General features: G+C 37.1%; 1 protein-coding gene across 7 annotated transcripts in view; it reads left to right on the forward strand.

The window, feature by feature from the left end:
- Positions 1-39: 39 nt before the first annotated feature.
- The window catches only part of BRDT (bromodomain testis associated), a 79,764-nt gene continuing 61,871 nt past the window's right edge, over positions 40-17,932 (forward strand). Inside the window, exons 1-6 of one of the 7 annotated variants that reach the window (XM_019837426.3) lie at positions 40-285; positions 1,821-1,924; positions 11,310-11,450; positions 11,613-11,852; positions 12,641-12,778; positions 17,105-17,219. In XM_019837426.3, the coding sequence (XP_019692985.2) occupies positions 11,664-11,852; positions 12,641-12,778; positions 17,105-17,219 (442 nt within the window). In that variant the 5' untranslated portion in view covers positions 40-285; positions 1,821-1,924; positions 11,310-11,450; positions 11,613-11,663. Of the gene's footprint in view, positions 286-1,580; positions 1,727-1,820; positions 1,925-11,309; positions 11,451-11,612; positions 11,853-12,640; positions 12,779-17,104; positions 17,220-17,932 lie in introns of those variants that run through there. The other 6 variants (XM_019837424.3, XM_045036183.1, XM_045036184.1 and 3 more) reach the window with 6 other exon arrangements.

Below are 17,932 nucleotides of genomic sequence, written 5' to 3' on the forward strand. Positions count from 1 at the left end.
CGGCTAGTGGCCGCCGCCATTAGGGCGAGAGCTGGCGGCGACGGTCGGTGAAGGACTGCTACCTCGCACCGCTTCATCTTGTGCAAGCTGGAGGGGACGATCAGATAAGGTTTTTTTTCACCAAAGGTGACAGAGCCTCTACCTGGAGCATTGCTTTGGGATCCGGGCCCTCGGCGGGACCCTGAGTAGGAAACAGCCGTTTTTTTCTCTTCTCCCCTCCCCCATCAACACTGCGACTGGCGAGGCAGTTGGGGAGGCCATACCGGTGCGTGCGTTGCTGCCCAGGTGAGCTGCCAGTTGCTTTTCTTTGGCTTACCAACTGCAAGCTTGTTGCCCCAGTGGACCCTTTTAAAAACTGGGACCTTCCTCTTGAACGCTTTGGCATTTTTTGCAAGGAAGGGGTGGGAAGAAGGGGGTTAGGGCGAGGGGGTGACGTTCCGGTTACGCAACCGCCTACTCCCAACTCTTGAAAGACATTCCTGGTCTTTGTGCAGCTCTTAGGCCTAGGATTGGTGGGTCTCTAGATGTACTGTAGTTTTGGGTGTGCAGAATAAAGTACGGAGCTTTAGCTGTTGCTGGCATTTTATTGTTCATCCTGGGTATCATCGTTTGGGACAGGAAGATCCCCAGCCTTGATTTATTCCTTTATTTATTCGTTTAACATTATTAAGCTCTTAACATGCTTAATTAATCCTCTGTTGAGTGCGGCAGGTCAGGCTCACCTAACCTCAAGGCACTGGCTTACGTTAAGAATTCAGATGAAGTATCTACAAGTATCTACGAGGTGCTTTGGGACCCTTGGGAAGGACCCGAGTGGGTAGAAGGGGATGGGGGAGGTATCTGGGTAGAAATGATAAATGAGCTGGGTCTTGAAAGACAGATAGAAATTAGCCTAAAGAGTGATGGGAGGAGCTCTGGTAAGCAGGAGAAAAATTTCAAAACCATGGACAGGTGTGAGCACAAAGTGGGGGCGGGGGGGTCAGTGAAGAAGTGTAAATTTTTGGGTGTGGCTTATGCAGGTTGGGGATTGGGATAGTAGCAATACGAGTCTAAGGAAATAGGCAAGGGGGGTTATATATGTGTATATCACGAACAGCAGTGGGTTGAACAGTGTGGTTGTAAATTCCTGAACAAAAATCAAAACCTCACTTTTGTATCAGTTCAGGTGGGAGTAACAAGTGATTGAACAAAAAAAGTGGTTTGGGGGATCGAAAATAGAAATACCCTATGTACTCAGAATATGTAAATTTATATCCCAGACTCAGGGAGTGTGTAGATGGAGTTTAAAAAAAAACAAAAAAAAAAACAAAAAAAACAAAAAACCCAAAGAGCAAGGGAAGAACCCTGGAGGATATTAATAGGTTAGCAGAAAATGAGATGATGAAGGAGATAACATCCTCTGGACTTCCAGCCTAACTCCATTTGTTCCCATATCACCCAGTTCCTATCTCTGTCAAAGCAGTAATTATCGGTATCCTGTTGTAATTACCTATTTGTAAGTCTCTATAAAGAGACTGTATCCTCAATTCCTAGTTCAGTGCTTGGCACCATTGTAGGTGCTTTATAAGTATGTAATAAAAGAACAAATAGAATCTGGGGGGAAAAATAGTGGTATCCTGGAAACCAGATAAGAATTTCAAGAGAGTCAAGATAGTCTAGTGACAGATATTGCTGAGAGGTCAAGTAAGATGTAACTCAAAAAGAATCCATTTAACAACTAAGGATGGTAAGTATTAGCCTTAGTGTAGGGGGAATTTTAGAGGCATGGCTGGGACAGAATTGAGTGTGAGGTGGGGAGTAAAAACAGTGTCGTTTTTTAGGATGCTCCGGTGTGAGGTACAGAAGAGAGAAGATTGAGGCTTCAAGGAGACAATAAGATCAAGAGAAGAATTTTTAAGGAGACTTGAGAAAGTGTATATGGAGGGTAAGCTAGTACAGAAATGTTGATGATACAAGCAAGAGAGATCAAGGACCATTGTTATCTCATTATGTAGAGTACCTGGGAACCAAGTTCTAGACAGGGAAGGTGTCCCATTTCTAGAATGAAAGGAGTAGATGAGAAGATTGAATCATTGTGAAGAGTATACATTTTCTAGAAATTATCTGTTTGACTTTAAGTGAAGCCTGATTTTAATTTGAAGAAACCATTTTCTCCCTTGAATTGGAGACTGCTCAATTGATGAGGCAGGATTTGGAGTCCCTATTTGAGCTCACACTGGGTGGATTGTCTTTGACCTTTCTGAGCCCTGGAACCACGTGGTATTCAGAATCAAACTCTTGAGTTCCTTGCTGTACTGCTTCCCTGCATGTGTAAAATCTACCATGAAGTTCAACCAGAAGTACCACCACACAGCAGAATAACTTATTCTGTGCTATTTATTGAAATGATGGAAGATGTTTTTGAACAATCTTTATTCAAAACCTCAAAGTTCAGTTCCATCCAAAATTGAGTCTTAGGCTCAAAATACATTAATTTACATTATTTTGTTTTTCTTTTTTTTTTTTTTTAAACAGTTTGGCTGCTTTTTAAAAAAAAATTTTTTTTTAACGTTTATTTATTTTTGAGACAGAGAGAGACAGAGCATGAACAGGGGAGGGGCAGAGAGAGAGGGAGACACAAAATCTGAAACAGGCTCCAGGCTCTGAGCGGTCAGCACAGAGCCTGACGCGGGGCTTGAACTCACAGACCGTGAGATCATGACCTGAGCCGAAGTCGGATGCTTAACCAACCGAGCCACCCAGGTGCCCAATTATTTTGTTTTACAATCAGCTCAATTCCTTGAGACTTCAGTAAGCATATAGCACAATACAATTTAATACTTGCACCATTGAGGTGGTAATAATTGAAGAATTTTGTAAACATTTTTTTCTTGGCAAACTCAAGAAGTTGGTTTTTGCCAAAGAGATCAGACTCTTCCTGATATGTCTGTGCCTACACTGAATTTGAGGTGAACTTGTATGTTTCTTGTAACATTTTGGAAACATGTTTTAGCCTATGTGTGCATTTCAGGAAACCTTTGGCTTCGTTTATAACTTTTGTCAGGAAAGACTGGAATATTAACAACCACTTCAAAGACTTTTGTTTCTTAGAAGTTTAAATTTTTATTCTTGTATGTTGTTGGTAGAGATATAAATTAGAATCTCTCAACGGCAATTAAACATATAGCAATAGGTAAAAGTGTTGTCCTAAAAATCATTAATAGAAATATATCCAAAGGCCAGGCCAAAAAAATATATATATCTCTAATAGGTATTGGCAGATGTAAGCAATGATGTATTTATGAGGATATTGATTGCAACATTATATGTATTTAATGGGAAGCCATTAAAAATAGAGGGGTTGGGGGTTCTTGGAGGCTCATTTGGTTAAGCAAGTGACTCAATCTCTGTTCAGGTCATGATCTCATGGTTTGTGAAGTGAAGCCCTACATCAAGGTCTGCACTGATAGTGCGGAACCTGCTTGGGATTCTCTCTCTCCCTCTCTTTCTGCCTCTTCCTCTCTCTCTTTCTCAAAATAAATAAATTTAAAAATGGAGCTGCTCTGGGACCATTTCTAATATGAATTAAGTGTAAAAAAGTTTCTAAAAGGATGCACAAGAAACTGCTAACAGTAAGGAGGGGTCCTAGTTGGCTAAGGAAGAAGAATGGGAAAGGAAACTTTGTATGCCACATGGATGTTAAAATTCAAATAAACTCATTTTTTAATGAAGTCTATAAATAGTATATCATCCTTAAGAATTTTTCCAAAACTCAAAAGATTATTTTATAATGAGCTATTAAGTGAACAAAACAGGTCTGATTTTCAGGGCAGCTGGGTGGCTCAATTGAGTGTCTCTTGATTTCAGCTCAGGTCACGGTCCCAGGATCATAGGATGAAGCCTTGCATTGGGCTCTGTGCTGAGTGTGGGACCTGATTGGGATTCTCTTTCTCTGTCCCTCTCCCCCTCTCCCCTGCTTGCATGTGCTCTTTCTCTAAAATAGAACATAAAATAAAATAAACATCTGATTTTCAGCCAATTTGTTCATGGAACCATAGAATGATCTGACAAGGTGATACTATTTATGTGATTATCTTCATCAAAGTAAACCAGAACTTTTCAGAATTTGTTACATTGTCTGTGCAATTGTCAGTGGTGGTTGTTATGTAACATTGAATTCTTAAGAGATAGAGATTCTTAAGAGATGAATTCTCATTCTTAAGAGATGAATTCTTAAGAGATGAGATAAGATTTCATCTGCCTTTGCTGTCTTTCCATGGATAAAAAGTGTCTGAAAGCAGAAACAATAATAAAATGACAACTCACCATGAACATTGGAAACAACAGTGAACTTTCACAGAGATAAGAGAGGCTACAGGTTATGTATATTTGGCAGTATACTTGTAACTCCATAGTTTAATCATGTTGGAGTATAAGTAAGTGACACCTTTCAGCTGATTAGAACCTACCATTATATCAAATAAGGTGAAAATCTTTTGGGGGTTTGTGTTGCTGAACTATTATGCTGGCATTTTGTTTTCTATTACTGAGAACATTTTCTAATAAAAATTAATAATAAAATTATTAGGATTAATAATAAAAGAAAAGCTTTAGAGAAAGTAGAATCGTGTCAGCTAACAGAAATTTGCCAACTATAAAATACCACAACTCCTTAAAAAAATTTTTTTATGTTTTATTTATTTTTGAGACAGACACACAGCATGAGCAGGGGAGGGGCAGAGAGAGAGAGGGAGACACAGAATCCAAAGCAGGCTCTAGGCTCTAAGCTGTCAGCATAGAGCCCAACGCGGGGCTTGAACTCATAAACTGTGAGATCATGACCTGAGCTGAAGTCAGACACTTAACCGACTGAGCCACCCAGGTGCCCCCACCACAACTCCTTTAAAAATTTTTTTAGATAAGGGGGTGCCTGGGTTGCTCAGTCAAGCATCTGACTTCGGCTCAGGTCATGATCTCACAGTTTGTGAGTTCGAGCCCCATGTCAGGCTCTGTGCTGACAGCTCAGAGCCTGGAGCCTGCTTTGGGTTCTGTCTCCCTTTCTGTCTCTCTCTCTCCCTTTTTCTCCCTCTCTCTCCCTCCCTCCCTATCTTTCAAAAATAAACATTAAAAAATTAAAATTTTTTAATAAGAAATGGAAGATTAAAATACATTTAACAGAAAGACTGGGGTAATTACAAAGAATATTTTGTAAAGGAAATAATTAACTATTCTTTTGCCCAATGATAAATCAGAGCTCTTGTTCATGATCAGTCCATCTGCAGCCTTCAGCCACAGTGTACCATAAGTTTATTGCTTAAAATTTCTAATATATAGAAAAAATAGACCAAGAACACCTGTATATCTACCAACAATTGTCAATATTTTGCCCTGTTTGCTTGTGTATATAGGTTTTTCTCCCAAATCATTTAGAACCTATTTTAATGTTGTTATTCACATCAAATTTTTTGAGCATACATTTAAACACTTTTCTTACATAATCACTATACTATTCTCATATCTATCATAACGTATTCTCAAACCTGTCAAAATGAACAATTCCATAATTTTCCCTAGTTGTCCCCAAAATATATTTAATAGTTGATCTCAAACCAATATTTGATCTAGGATGATAAAATTGAGTTCTGTTATGTCTTCAGACATTTTCTTTTATAATCTTTTTATAAAAGACAGACCATTTGTCTTTTTTTATTTGTTTTAGGTCATTTGTCTTATAGAATATTATATATTCTACATTTGTCTGTTTTCTTAATGGTTTTGTTTCATTTTTTTTCTAGCACTGTCCCACAGAACTTTCCTGCACTGATAGCAATGTTTTATAGCTGCATTGTCCCATATAGTAGCCAATAGACTTATAACTTATGGCTATTGAGCATTTGAAATGTGGATGAGTTTTTGACTTAGGAAATTTTGGTTAATTTGAACTTAAATACTTCCATGTGGCTGGAGGTTGTTATATTGGACAGTGCAGCTCTAGCCCTTTAATTTTTTTTTAAGTTTATTTATTTCATTTTGAGGGGGAGAGAGAGAATCCCAAGCAGGCTCTGCACTGTCAGCGCAGAGCCTGACATGGGGCTCCAAATCACAAACCATGAGATCCTGACCAGAGCCGAAACAGAGTCAGATGCTCAACCCACTAAGCTACCCAGATGCCCTAGCCCTTTAATTTTGTTACATGAAAATTAAATCTAAAAGATTGTTAGATATTTTTGGCAAAATATGTAGATGAACCTACAATGATAGCTCATTATCACCCAAAGTCCTTTGTTTGCTTTAGAGTTCACTCTTGATGTTGTACATTCTTAGGGTTTGGGCAAATGTATAATGGCATGTATCCATCATTATGATCTAATATGAAGTCTTTTCACTGCCCTAAAAATCCTCTGTGCTCTCCATCTTTTTCTCCTTCCCTCTCCCCTACTCCTGGTAACCATTGATCTTTTTGCTGTCTCCATAGTTTGCCTTTTACAGAATCTCATAGTTGGAATCATACAGTATGTATGTAGCCTTTTCAGATTGGCTTATTTTGCTTAATATGCATTTAATATTCCTCCATGTCTTTTCATGGCTTGATAGTTCTTTTATTTTTAGCGCTAAATAACCTTCCGTTTTCTGGATGTTTCCCAGTTTATCCATTCTCCTTCTGCAGGACATCTTGGTTGCTTCCAAGTTTTGGCAAAGTTTTAATAAAGCTGCTATAAACAACTGTGTGCAGGTTTTTGTGTGGAAAGGTGTTTTTAAGGAAAAAATTTAAGGCTGACTAGAGCATACCTACAGACATAAATACTAGCAGAAATTAATTATAAATAACTAATTTCTAAAGGCAAATTACAAATAAGACTTAATTACAAATAAAACTATAGAAAATATAGTCTTAAGAGCAGGAAATATAATTATGTATTGTATAATCTTTAGAGGAAAACTTTCTTAAACCTAATTAAAAAAGGAACCTACAATAGCAGAAATAAAGGAATTATTAATGAAGTAATAGGATTCTGGAAAAGGGGAAAGATCTTCATGGAAAAGGGGAGGCACTTATGAAGTAAGAGGAAATAGAACAGGAAATAAAAGAAGTCAAGGGAAATTAATTTTTAAAGGGTGTCTCTTTGGGACACCAGGGTGGTTCAGTTGGTTAAGCATCCAACTTCGGCTCAGGTCATGATCTAATGGTTCGGTTTGTGGGTTCAAGCCCCACATCGGGCTCTGCTGATAACTCAGAGCCTGGAGCCTGCTTCTGATTCTGTCTCCCTCTCTCTCGGCCCCTCCCCCACTAGTGCTCTGTCTGTCTTTGTCTTTCAAAAATAAATGTTAAAATTTTTTTTAAATGGTTTCTCTTGTAAACTGAGATCCTTTGCAAAAGGGTATAGTGGAGTTGAGGTTTTGATGAGGGGAACAGGTTTGGAAAAGGCATTTTTTTAACTGATAAGCATTCATTAAGTCATTCATTCATCTTTTTTTTAAGGCAGATTCCTGAGCAACGAGACTTAAAAGTAAAACATTCTTTAAAAAAATTTTTTTTAATTTAATGTTTATTTTGAGAGAGACAGAGCATGGGCAGGGGAGGGACAGAGAGACAGGGAGACACAGTCTGAAGCAGGCTCCAGGCTCTGAGCTGTCCACAGAGTCCTACACAGGGCCTGAATTCCCAAGTCATGAGATCATGACCTGAGGTAAAGTTGGATGCTTAACAGACTGAGCCACCTAGGTGCCCCAAAAGTAAAACATTCTTGATTTCTTCCCCTATTTCTCCCTATATAAAAAGTCACATCTTCTCTATCTCTAACATAAAACTGAATCTGAACACTTTAATTCAGCCTCTGTAGGCTCTGTCCTAGGCATTAGTCAAACAAGACCTCAGTCTGTCCTATAGCAATACAAACAAAGCAGGAGAGAGGGTTTGGGAGACAGATAGTAAACCAGTAGATAAACAAGGTAGTGGCAAAACAGTAGTAGCTGATGGATTAACATTGCAGACAAGAATGCCTATTTATGGGGTGCCTGGGTGACTCAGTTGGGTAAGTGTCTGACTTCGGCTCAGGTCATGATCTCATGGTATGTGAGTTCGAGCCCCGAATCGGGCTGTGTGCTGACACCTTGGAGCCTGGAGCCTGCTTTGGATTCTGTGTCTCCCTCTCTCTCTCTCTGCCCCTCCCCCACTTGTGTTCTGTCTTTCTCAAAAATAAATAAAACAAATTTTTTTAAAAATGCCTATTTAAAATAAGGTTGTGAAGGAAACGCATGGAGAAATACTTGGACCACACATAACAAAGGTTTTGTATTCAGACTATATGAAGAACTAAAAATCAGTAAGATAATAGCAGACAACCGAATAGAAAAATGGGTAGGACACTTCAGCAGGTGATTGACAAAGAAGATATTCATGTGGTCAATAGACATTAAACAGGTTTTTCATATCATGAATCCTCAGTGAAATATAAAAATCACAATGAGATCCCATCATACGTTCACCAGAATGGCTAAAATGGAATGCACTGATAATTTTTTTTAATTGAAACAATTTTTTGTGTGTTTTTATTTATTTTTTGAGAAAGCACGCAGGGGAGGGGCAGAGAGAGGGAGACAAGCAGGCTCCTCACTGCTTATGCAGAACCAGATGCAGGCTGGAACCCACAAACCATGAGCTCATGACAAGAGTCAAAGAGGCTCACCCAACTGAGACACCCAGGCACCCTGCTAACCCTAAATATTAACAAGGATATGGAATAAGTGGGATTCTGAAACTGCTGCTCCTATAAATTGGTACATTTTTGAAATCTGGTATCTCCTAAAGTTGAATACACAAAACTTATGACCCAACATTTTCACTTCTGAGTTTATACCCAAAATAATGTATGTGCATATTCACCACAAGCATGTTCATAGCATGTACAAAGATGTCAGACACTGTAAGCAACCCAAAAGTTGCAAGATGAGTTGGATTGATTGTATAGTCCAATTCAATCATAATATACTATACAGCAATGAAGACGAACAAATAACAGATAAATCTCATAAACATAATATTGATGAAAGGCCATACACAGTGTAATACATAGTAAATAATACTACATTTATGTAAAGGTCAAAAGCAGTCACAATTTAATCTATGGGAAAGAAGTTATCTTAGTGGTTATCTTTGTGAAAAAGAGGGTCTAGTAATTGGGACACTCCAAAGATAGGTTAACTTTAATTGCAAAACAGAATCAGTTTCAGTTGTAACACTATCCCCTTTGTTAATGACATTAATGGTTGTAGTCCATGGGCACCTGGGTGGATAAGTCAGTTAAGCCTCTGCCTTCAGCTCAGGTATGATCTCGTGGTTCACAAGCTCGAGCCCTGTGTCAGGCTCTGCTGACAGCTCAGAGCTTGGAGCCTACTTCACATTTTGTGTCTCCCTCTCTGCCCCTCCCCAGCTTATGCTGTCTCTCTCAAAAATAAAAACATTAAAAAAAAAAAATTAAAAAAAAGTTCGCATTTGTATGACATGAGAAGAGTGTAATGAAGTGAAATAAATTATAAGATTGTTAATCGCCTCCAAGTTAATTCACTTCAGTGTAGTGGTTCTTAATCCTGGCTATACATCACAAGCACTGGGGATCTGTAAAGAGTAAACTGATTTGCAAGCCCTGTCTCCAAGGGGCCTGGGCATTTGTCATTGGTATTTTTAAAATGATCCACAACACCTCACACCCATTATAATGGCTGGTAATTAAAAAAATAAAATTAGGGGCGCCTGGGTGGCTCAGTCGGTTGAGCGTCCGACTTCGGTTCAGGTCACGATCTCATGGTCCGTGGGTTCGAGCCCCGTGTCGGGCTCTGGGCTGATGGCTCAGAGCCTGGAGCCTGCTTCTGATTCTGTGTCTCCCTCTCTCTGCCCCTCCCCTGTTCATGCTCTGTCTCTCTCTGTCTCAAAAATAAATAAACGTTAAAAAAAATTTTTTTTAATAAAAAAATAAAATTAAATAAAAGTGTTGTGAAGAGGTGGAGAAAATTGGAACCCTGTAGACTGTTGATGGGAATGTAAAATATTGCTGGTGCTATGGAAAACAGTATGGGACTCCTCAAAAAAAAAAATTACCATGTGGTCCAGCAGTTCTCACTTCTGCATTTCTGGGGTGTATCCATAAGAAATGAAGGCAGGGTCTTGAAGAGATAACTATACACCCATGTTTGTAGCAGTATTCATAATAGCCAAGAGGTGGAAATGAATGGATACACAGAATGTGACATACAGATAATTAAATATTGAACTTTATAAAATGAAGGAAGTTCTGACATGCTACAATATAGATTAATCTTGAGGACATTATACTAAGACAAATATTATATGATTCCACTTAGATACCTAGAGTAGTTAAATTCGTAGAAACAGGATGGTGGTTGCCAGGGGCTGGGGTGAATAGAGAATGAGGAGTTATTTAATAGGTATAGAGTTTCAGTTTTGCAAGATGAAAAGGTTCTAAAGATTAGTTGCTCAAAAATGAGTATACTTAATACCACTGAACTGTACACTTAAAAATAGTTAAAATGGTAAATTTTATGTATTTTATCACAATTTCTTTAAAAAGATCCAGAAGTGATTAATACGTGGTTGAGAACTAACACTGCTTTAATTTTTTTTTTTTTTTACATTTATTTTTGAGGAACAGTGAGACAAAGTGTGAGTGGGGGAGGGGCAGAGAGAGAAGGAGACACAGAATCCAAAGCAGGCTCCAGGTTCTGAGCAAGCAGTCAGCACAGAGCCTGATGCGGGGCTCGAACCCATGAACTGTGAGATCATGACCTGAGCTGAAGTCGGACGCTCAACCGACTGAGCCACCCAGGTGCCCCTAACTAACACTGCTTTAATGCAAACAAATACACTGGCTAAATCTAACACTGTTCTAAAAAAATGGACAATTTATTTAAACTCGCCTTTTGTTTCATTGATGTACTTCGTAGTACCTTTGCTCTTTTATCCTTAAAGTAATAATGCTGTGTAGGAATTTTAGATATTGTCTTACTGAAATACGAAGTTTTACTTTAGATATAGTAATATGCACTAAAGACTAGCATTTTAATATGTGTCATATTTCTTTCTAATAGGTTTTAAAAGGCACACTTTAGGGGTGCCTGGCTGGTTCACTCTGTTGGAGCATGTGACTCTTGATCTCAGGGTCATGAATTCAAGCCCCACGTTGGGCATGGAGCATACTTAAAAAAAATAAATCACTTAAATTAGCCAGAAAAATCCTTTATTTTGCCTTTCTTCTTTCACTGAATTAATAATTGTAGAGTAACTATAAACATTCCTGTTAATTCTTTTTTACCAGGAACTTACAGACTTTTCCTGTTAAGACCTCAGTTTGTGTTTTAGAAAGGCAGAAGAAATACTGTGAAATTTTAAATACCTTAAATCATCCAAAACTAAGGCATACATAATGAAAGAACTCTTAGTACTTACATAGAAAAAGGTTTGTATTTGTGTAAAAATGGATTCATTTATCATTTGGCTTTTTTGTCTTAATCATGATGTACTGCAAAATATAATACCACTCTTTAACCCTTTTTAGTTCCTATAGAAACTATATTAAATGTGCTTTGAAAGTAACTTAGTTTTGTATTTGTGTTTTAAGGACGTGTATTTGTAGGCAACATTGTACTATCAGTGTTTGACGCAGTTAAGAATGTCTCTGTCAAGTCGACAAACAGCAATTGTTAACCCTCCACCACCAGAATATATAAATACTAAGAAAAATGGGCGATTGACAAATCAACTGCAGTATCTACAAAAAGTTGTCCTGAAGGCTTTATGGAGGCATAATTTTTCCTGGCCTTTTCAGCAGCCTGTCGATGCTGTGAAACTAAAGTTGCCTGTAAGTGTGTCCTATGATTATGTTAATTATAAAAGAAAAATCCCATAAATCTCTAAAAGAAATAAACTAGTCTTTAATATTATAAAATATCTTTAATAAAGATGATTTATTCCGTACCACTGAAGAATTTCCCAATGAGCATTTTTTTTAAAAGACAAAGCTCATTTTTCTAAGCATTAATTCTTATTTTAACAGTTTGTAGTGAATTATAGTTAATGCTTTCTTGTTATAGAATGTGTCACTTTTTTTTGAATGTCGTTTGACCTTTTGATGCAAGGTTGTCATGAATGTCACCTTCTCCATGAAGTTGCTCTTGACACTTCTTGTCTTAGAAGCATCATACATAAGACTTAGAGGCATCATACATAGAATTCAATTTTAGGTCTTCTGTTAGGAATTTTTAGCCATCTGGTAACAGAACGGTTAAGTAATTTGTTAAGTAGTAAACCATGGCACTGGGATTATACTCTGGGTCTGTCATACTTCCTAAATCCTAGGTTTTTCTTCACGCCTTTCACTTTTTATTTTCCAGGATAGTTCTACTCTTATGTTCTTGTCTTTGTTAGTCTTATTTGTTGTTTATTTTTTTCTCTGAAGAAAAATGCCATGGCAGTCAGCTTTGTTTCTCATCACAAAAGTTTTGTTTTCTAGATTATAGCCTTTTAAAGGTAATCAATTGCTCTTTCTAGTTACACGTATATAGCTTCTTAAGTTTCTTTGTGTACCAATAGTTGTAATGAATTTGTTCTTACTACTAACATTTAGAATTTTTTTCATGAAAACCACAGGATTATTACACCATTATAAAAACCCCTATGGATTTAAATACAATTAAGAAGCGCTTAGAACATAAATATTATATGAAGGCTTCAGAGTGTATAGAAGACTTCAACATAATGTTCTCAAATTGCTATTTATACAACAAGGTATGTAAGGTTTATGTTATACTTAATTATTTTTTTGGTCTTACATATACAGGATGTGAATAAAAAGTGTGCTGATTTCAGTTTTCATACCTTGATTTGGGGTATTTTACATTTTTTTTTTTTTATTTAAAAAATTTTTTTAACGTTTATTTATTTTTGAGACAGAGAGAGACAGAGCATGAACGGGGGAGGGTCAAAGAGAGGGAGACACAGAATCTGAAACAGGCTCCAGGCTCTGAGCTGTCAGCACAGAGCCCGACGCGGGGCTTGAACTCACAGACCGCGAGATCATGACCTGAGCCAAAGCAAGATCATGACCTGAGCCAAAGTTGGACGCTTAACTGACTGAACCACCCAGGCGCCCCTGGGGTATTTTACATATTTTTAAGGATAGGGGTGTTTTTTTTGCTGGATTTCATAATTTTCATGTATCGATATTTTTTCACGATCTATTTGCCATAATTTTGCCTGAATACCTGTAATGGTTTTTATGTTTTTTTTCATTTTTTGAAATGTTTATTTATTTATTTGGAAAGAGAGGGAGCATGTGTGTGAATGGGAGGGGGGCAGAGAGGGAGGGAGAAATTCCCAAGCTGACTCCAACATGGGACTTGTCAGTGCAGAGCCCAACATGGGACTTGATCTCACAGACCATGAGAACATAACCTGAGCCAAAATGCCAGTGATAGCTGGTTTCTGTGAATAAAGTATCATTTATGTGTTCTTTACCATACTTCTGCCATTTCAGTTATAAATGATAAACCAATCTAAGTTAAATGTTCATGGTATGGATTCAAACAAATTATGTACATCTAAACTTCATGACATGGCAAGTTAACCTAAAGATACTGTGTTCTATTCCAGTAGTAGTGTTTGCATTTGTGTTGATGCATTCACTTGTCTGATACTGTATGCGGACATTTTGACCCTAATTTTCACTTTTGCTTTCATCCGTAAAACTGGATTTGTGTATTAAGCTTTTTCTCCATATAGTATTCCTGTTTCCTAGAGTACTGCATCCTTTTTAAGCTGTTCCATATCTAAATATTTTAAAACTTGCATCCCATATACTCAAAATCACTAGTGATGCTGAAATGTAATAGAAATTTGGTTCCCAAACTATCAGTGCCACCTTACATTTAAGACTCTTAACAAGAACCATATGATCCTCTCAATAGATGCAGAGAAAACATTTGACAAAATACAGCATCCTTTCTTGATAAAAACCATCAAGAAAGTAGGGATAGAAGGAGTATACCTCGAGATCATAAAAGCCATATATGAATGACCCAATGCTAATATCATCCTCAATGGGAAAAAACTAAAAGCTTTCCCCTAAGGTCAGGAACAAGACAGGGATGTCCACTCTCACCACTGTTATTCAGCATAGTATTGGAAGTCTTAGTCTCTGCAATCAGAAAACACAAATAAAAGGCATCCGAGTAGGCCAGGAGGAGGCCAAACTTTCACTCTTCACAGATGACATGATACTCTATATGGAAAACCCAAAAGATTCCACCAAAAACCTGCTAGAACTGATCCATGAATTCAGCAAAGTCGCAGGATATAAAATCAACGCACAGAAATCAGTTGCATTCGTATACACCAACAATGAAGCGATAGAGAAATCAAGGAATCGATCCCATTTAGAGTTGCACCAAAACCCATAAAATACTAGGAATAAATCCAACCAAAGAGATGAAAAATCTATACACTGAAAACTATAGAAAGCTTATGAAAGAAATTGAAGAAGTCACAAAAAAATGGAAAAAGATTCCATGCTCCTGGATAGGAAGAACAAATATTGTTAAAATGTCAATACTACCCAAAGCAATCTACATATTCAGTGCAATTCCTATCAAACCAGCATTTTTCACAGAGCTAGAACAAATAATCCTAAAATTTTTATGGAACCAGAAAAGACCCCAAATAGCCAAAGCGATCTTGAAAAAGAAAACCAAAGCAGGAGGCATCACAATCCCAGACTCCAGACTTCAAGCTATACTACAAAGCTGTAATCATCAAGACAGTATGGTACTGGCACAAGAACAGACACTCAGATCAGTTGAACAGAATAGAGAACCCAGAATTGGACCCACAAATGTATGGCCAACTAATCTTTGACAAAGCAGGAAAGAATATCCAATGGAATAAAGACAGCCTCTTTAGCAAATGGTGCTGGGATAATTAGACGGCAACATGAAGAAGAATGAAACTAGACCACTTTCTTACACCATTCACAAAAATAAACTCAAAATGGATGAAAGACCTCAATGTAAGACAGGAAGCCATCAAAATCCTCAAGGAGAAAGCAGACGAAAACCTCTTTGATCTTGGGCACAGCAACTTCTTACTCAACACATCTCTGGAGGCAAGGGAAACAAAAGCAAACATGAACTACTGGGACCTCATCAAAATAAAAAGCTTCTGCACAGCAAAGGAAACAGTCAGCAAAACTAAAAGGCAACCGACAGAATGGGAGAAGATATTTGCAAATGACATATCAGATAAAGGGTTAGTATCCAAAATCTATAAAGAACTTAACAAACTCAACACCCAAGAAACAAATAATGCAGTGAAGAAATGGGCAAAAGACATGAATAGACACTTCTTCAAGGAAGACATCCAGATGGCCAACCAACACATGAAAAAATGCTCAACATCACTCATCATCAGGGAAATACAAATCAAAACCACAATGAGACACCACTTTACCCCTGCCAGAATGGCTAGCATTAACAACTGAGTCAACAACAGATGTTGGCAAGGACACGGAGAAAGAGGATCTCTTTTGCATTGTTGGTGTCAGTGCAAGCTGGTGCAGCCACTCTGGAAAACAGTATGGAGGCTCCTCAAAAAACTAAAAATAGAACTACCCTACAACCCAGCAATTACACTACTAGGCATTTATCCATGGGGTATAGGTATGCTGTTTCGAAGGGACACATGCATCCCATGTTTATAGCAGTACTATCAACAATAGCCAAAGTATGGTAAGAGCCCAAATGTCCATTGGTGGATGAATGGATAAAGAAGATGTGGCATATATATATATATATATATATATATATATATATATACACACACACACATACACACACACACACACAATGGAGTATTACTCGGCAATCAAAAAGAATGAAATCTTGCCATTTGCAACTACGTGGATGGAACTGGAGGGTATTATGCTAAGTGAAATTAGAGAAAGACAAAAATCATATGATTTCACTCCTATGAGGACTTTAAGAGACAAAACAGATGAACATAAGGAAAGGGAAATAAAAATAATATGAAAACGGAGGGGGACAAAACATAAGAGACTCATAAATATGGAGAACAAACTGAGGATTACTGGAGGGGTTGTGGGAAGGGGGATGGGCTAAATGGGTAAGGGGCATTAAGGAATCTACTCCTGAAATCATTGTTGCACTATATGTTAACTAATTTGGATGTAAATTTTAAAAAATTAAAAATAAAATCAAAAATAAATAAAATAAAAATAAAAAATGTAAGACTCTTAGTCAATATGAATTTTTTTTAAAAAATCAGAACTAATGGTATTCTGAAAGTGCCATTGGAAACTTCATTTTAATTTAACAATGTCAAGTGTATTTTTACATTTAACATATTAAAATGAAGTTCAGTAATTTTCCTGACATACTTAACTCGAAGTCAGTGTTCTCTGCTTTAGGCTTTTTATCAGTAGTGAGTAAAGCAAGTGGAAGACTTCCAAGCAGGTAGTTAAGATTTAAAAACTGAAAGAAAAAAAAAAGGGGCAGCTGGATGGCTCAGTCATTTAAGTGACCAACTCTTGATTTTGGCTCAGGTCAGGCTCAGGTCACCCTGGGATTCTGCTGAGGGTGGAGCCTCTTTGTCCCTCCCAGCTTGCGCCCATGCACACACGCTCTCAGAATAAATTTTTAAAAAAGATTTAAAAACTAAATTAGCTCTGCAGTGTCATTTTATCACTTATAGTTAATTGAAAACAATCACATCAAGTCAAGTCATGTACTTTGCACAGCCATGAATATATTTTAACTTATTTGTGAGGTAGAAATTTTAATTTCTAAAACCTTTCTGTATTAGTAGGATTGGTTGGATTGTAATCCTCTATTACTCATAAAGGCTACCTGGGTTATTTTTAGAAGTTACATGTTACATTCTAACGTGACTTGTTAGAATTTAAAATATGAGCCACTGCACTATTTTGTAAACTTAATTTAGAAGCCATAAATACTGTTTAGTAAATACTAAGAGTACTGTGTCACTGTCTTCTCTAAGGTAGCCTGAATTGTTGATCATGTTGTAATCTTACATATTTTCTAGCCTGGAGATGACATTGTTCTTATGGCACAAGCTCTAGAGAAGTTGTTTAGGCAGAAATTATCTCAGATGCCACAAGAAGAACAAATTATAGGTGGTAAGGAAAGAATAAAGAAAGGTAAGACAGAAAAGTTTTATGTTTTCTTTCTTTCTCTGTGTTTTATATTATATGAATGTGTACATGTGCATGTATAAATATAATGACTAGAACTAAATAAATCCCTCAAAGGAGATAGGCAATCCGAAGTCCTTCTATATCCTATTTATTGGTATGAGGTGTCCATTTAAACACTAAGGCAAACTTTGAAAACAAGGATGGCTATCATAAAAGATTAGAGAGGATTGTCTCGATTATGGCCTTGGAGTCTGAGATTTCCTATAGCACAGTGCCATTCACATAGTAAGCACCCCATAAATTTATTAGTATTTTTAGTGGATCTTGTATCTGTGCTATACTAATAAGAGGGCAAAAATTTTCAATGTTCCTTGTACCAAAGATCCCATAGCTAAGAAAGAAATGTTACTGTTGTGTCTGAGGATTCTCCTATCTTTTAATTCAAAACATACAAACAAACAAACTTTAGAGGGAAATATTTTACAGCTAATAATCATAATATTTAAGTATGGAGTTACAAAACTAATCTTAGGTATTCAGTTGGATTTATGGTAGAGGTTAACCAAAATTGTCATAGATGAAATGTTGGTTTATTTTTAGATCACTGCAGGTGTACATTTTGGCTAAGTTTCTTAATCACCATTCCATGTTAGTTTCTTCGTGTATAATATCAGGAAAAATATTTAGCTTTTGTGTTTGTAAAGTATATAGTTAAG

Source organism: Felis catus, chromosome C1 (genome assembly GCF_018350175.1).
Source record: "Felis catus isolate Fca126 chromosome C1, F.catus_Fca126_mat1.0, whole genome shotgun sequence".
In the NCBI taxonomy this organism is placed as follows: domain Eukaryota; kingdom Metazoa; phylum Chordata; class Mammalia; order Carnivora; family Felidae; genus Felis; species Felis catus.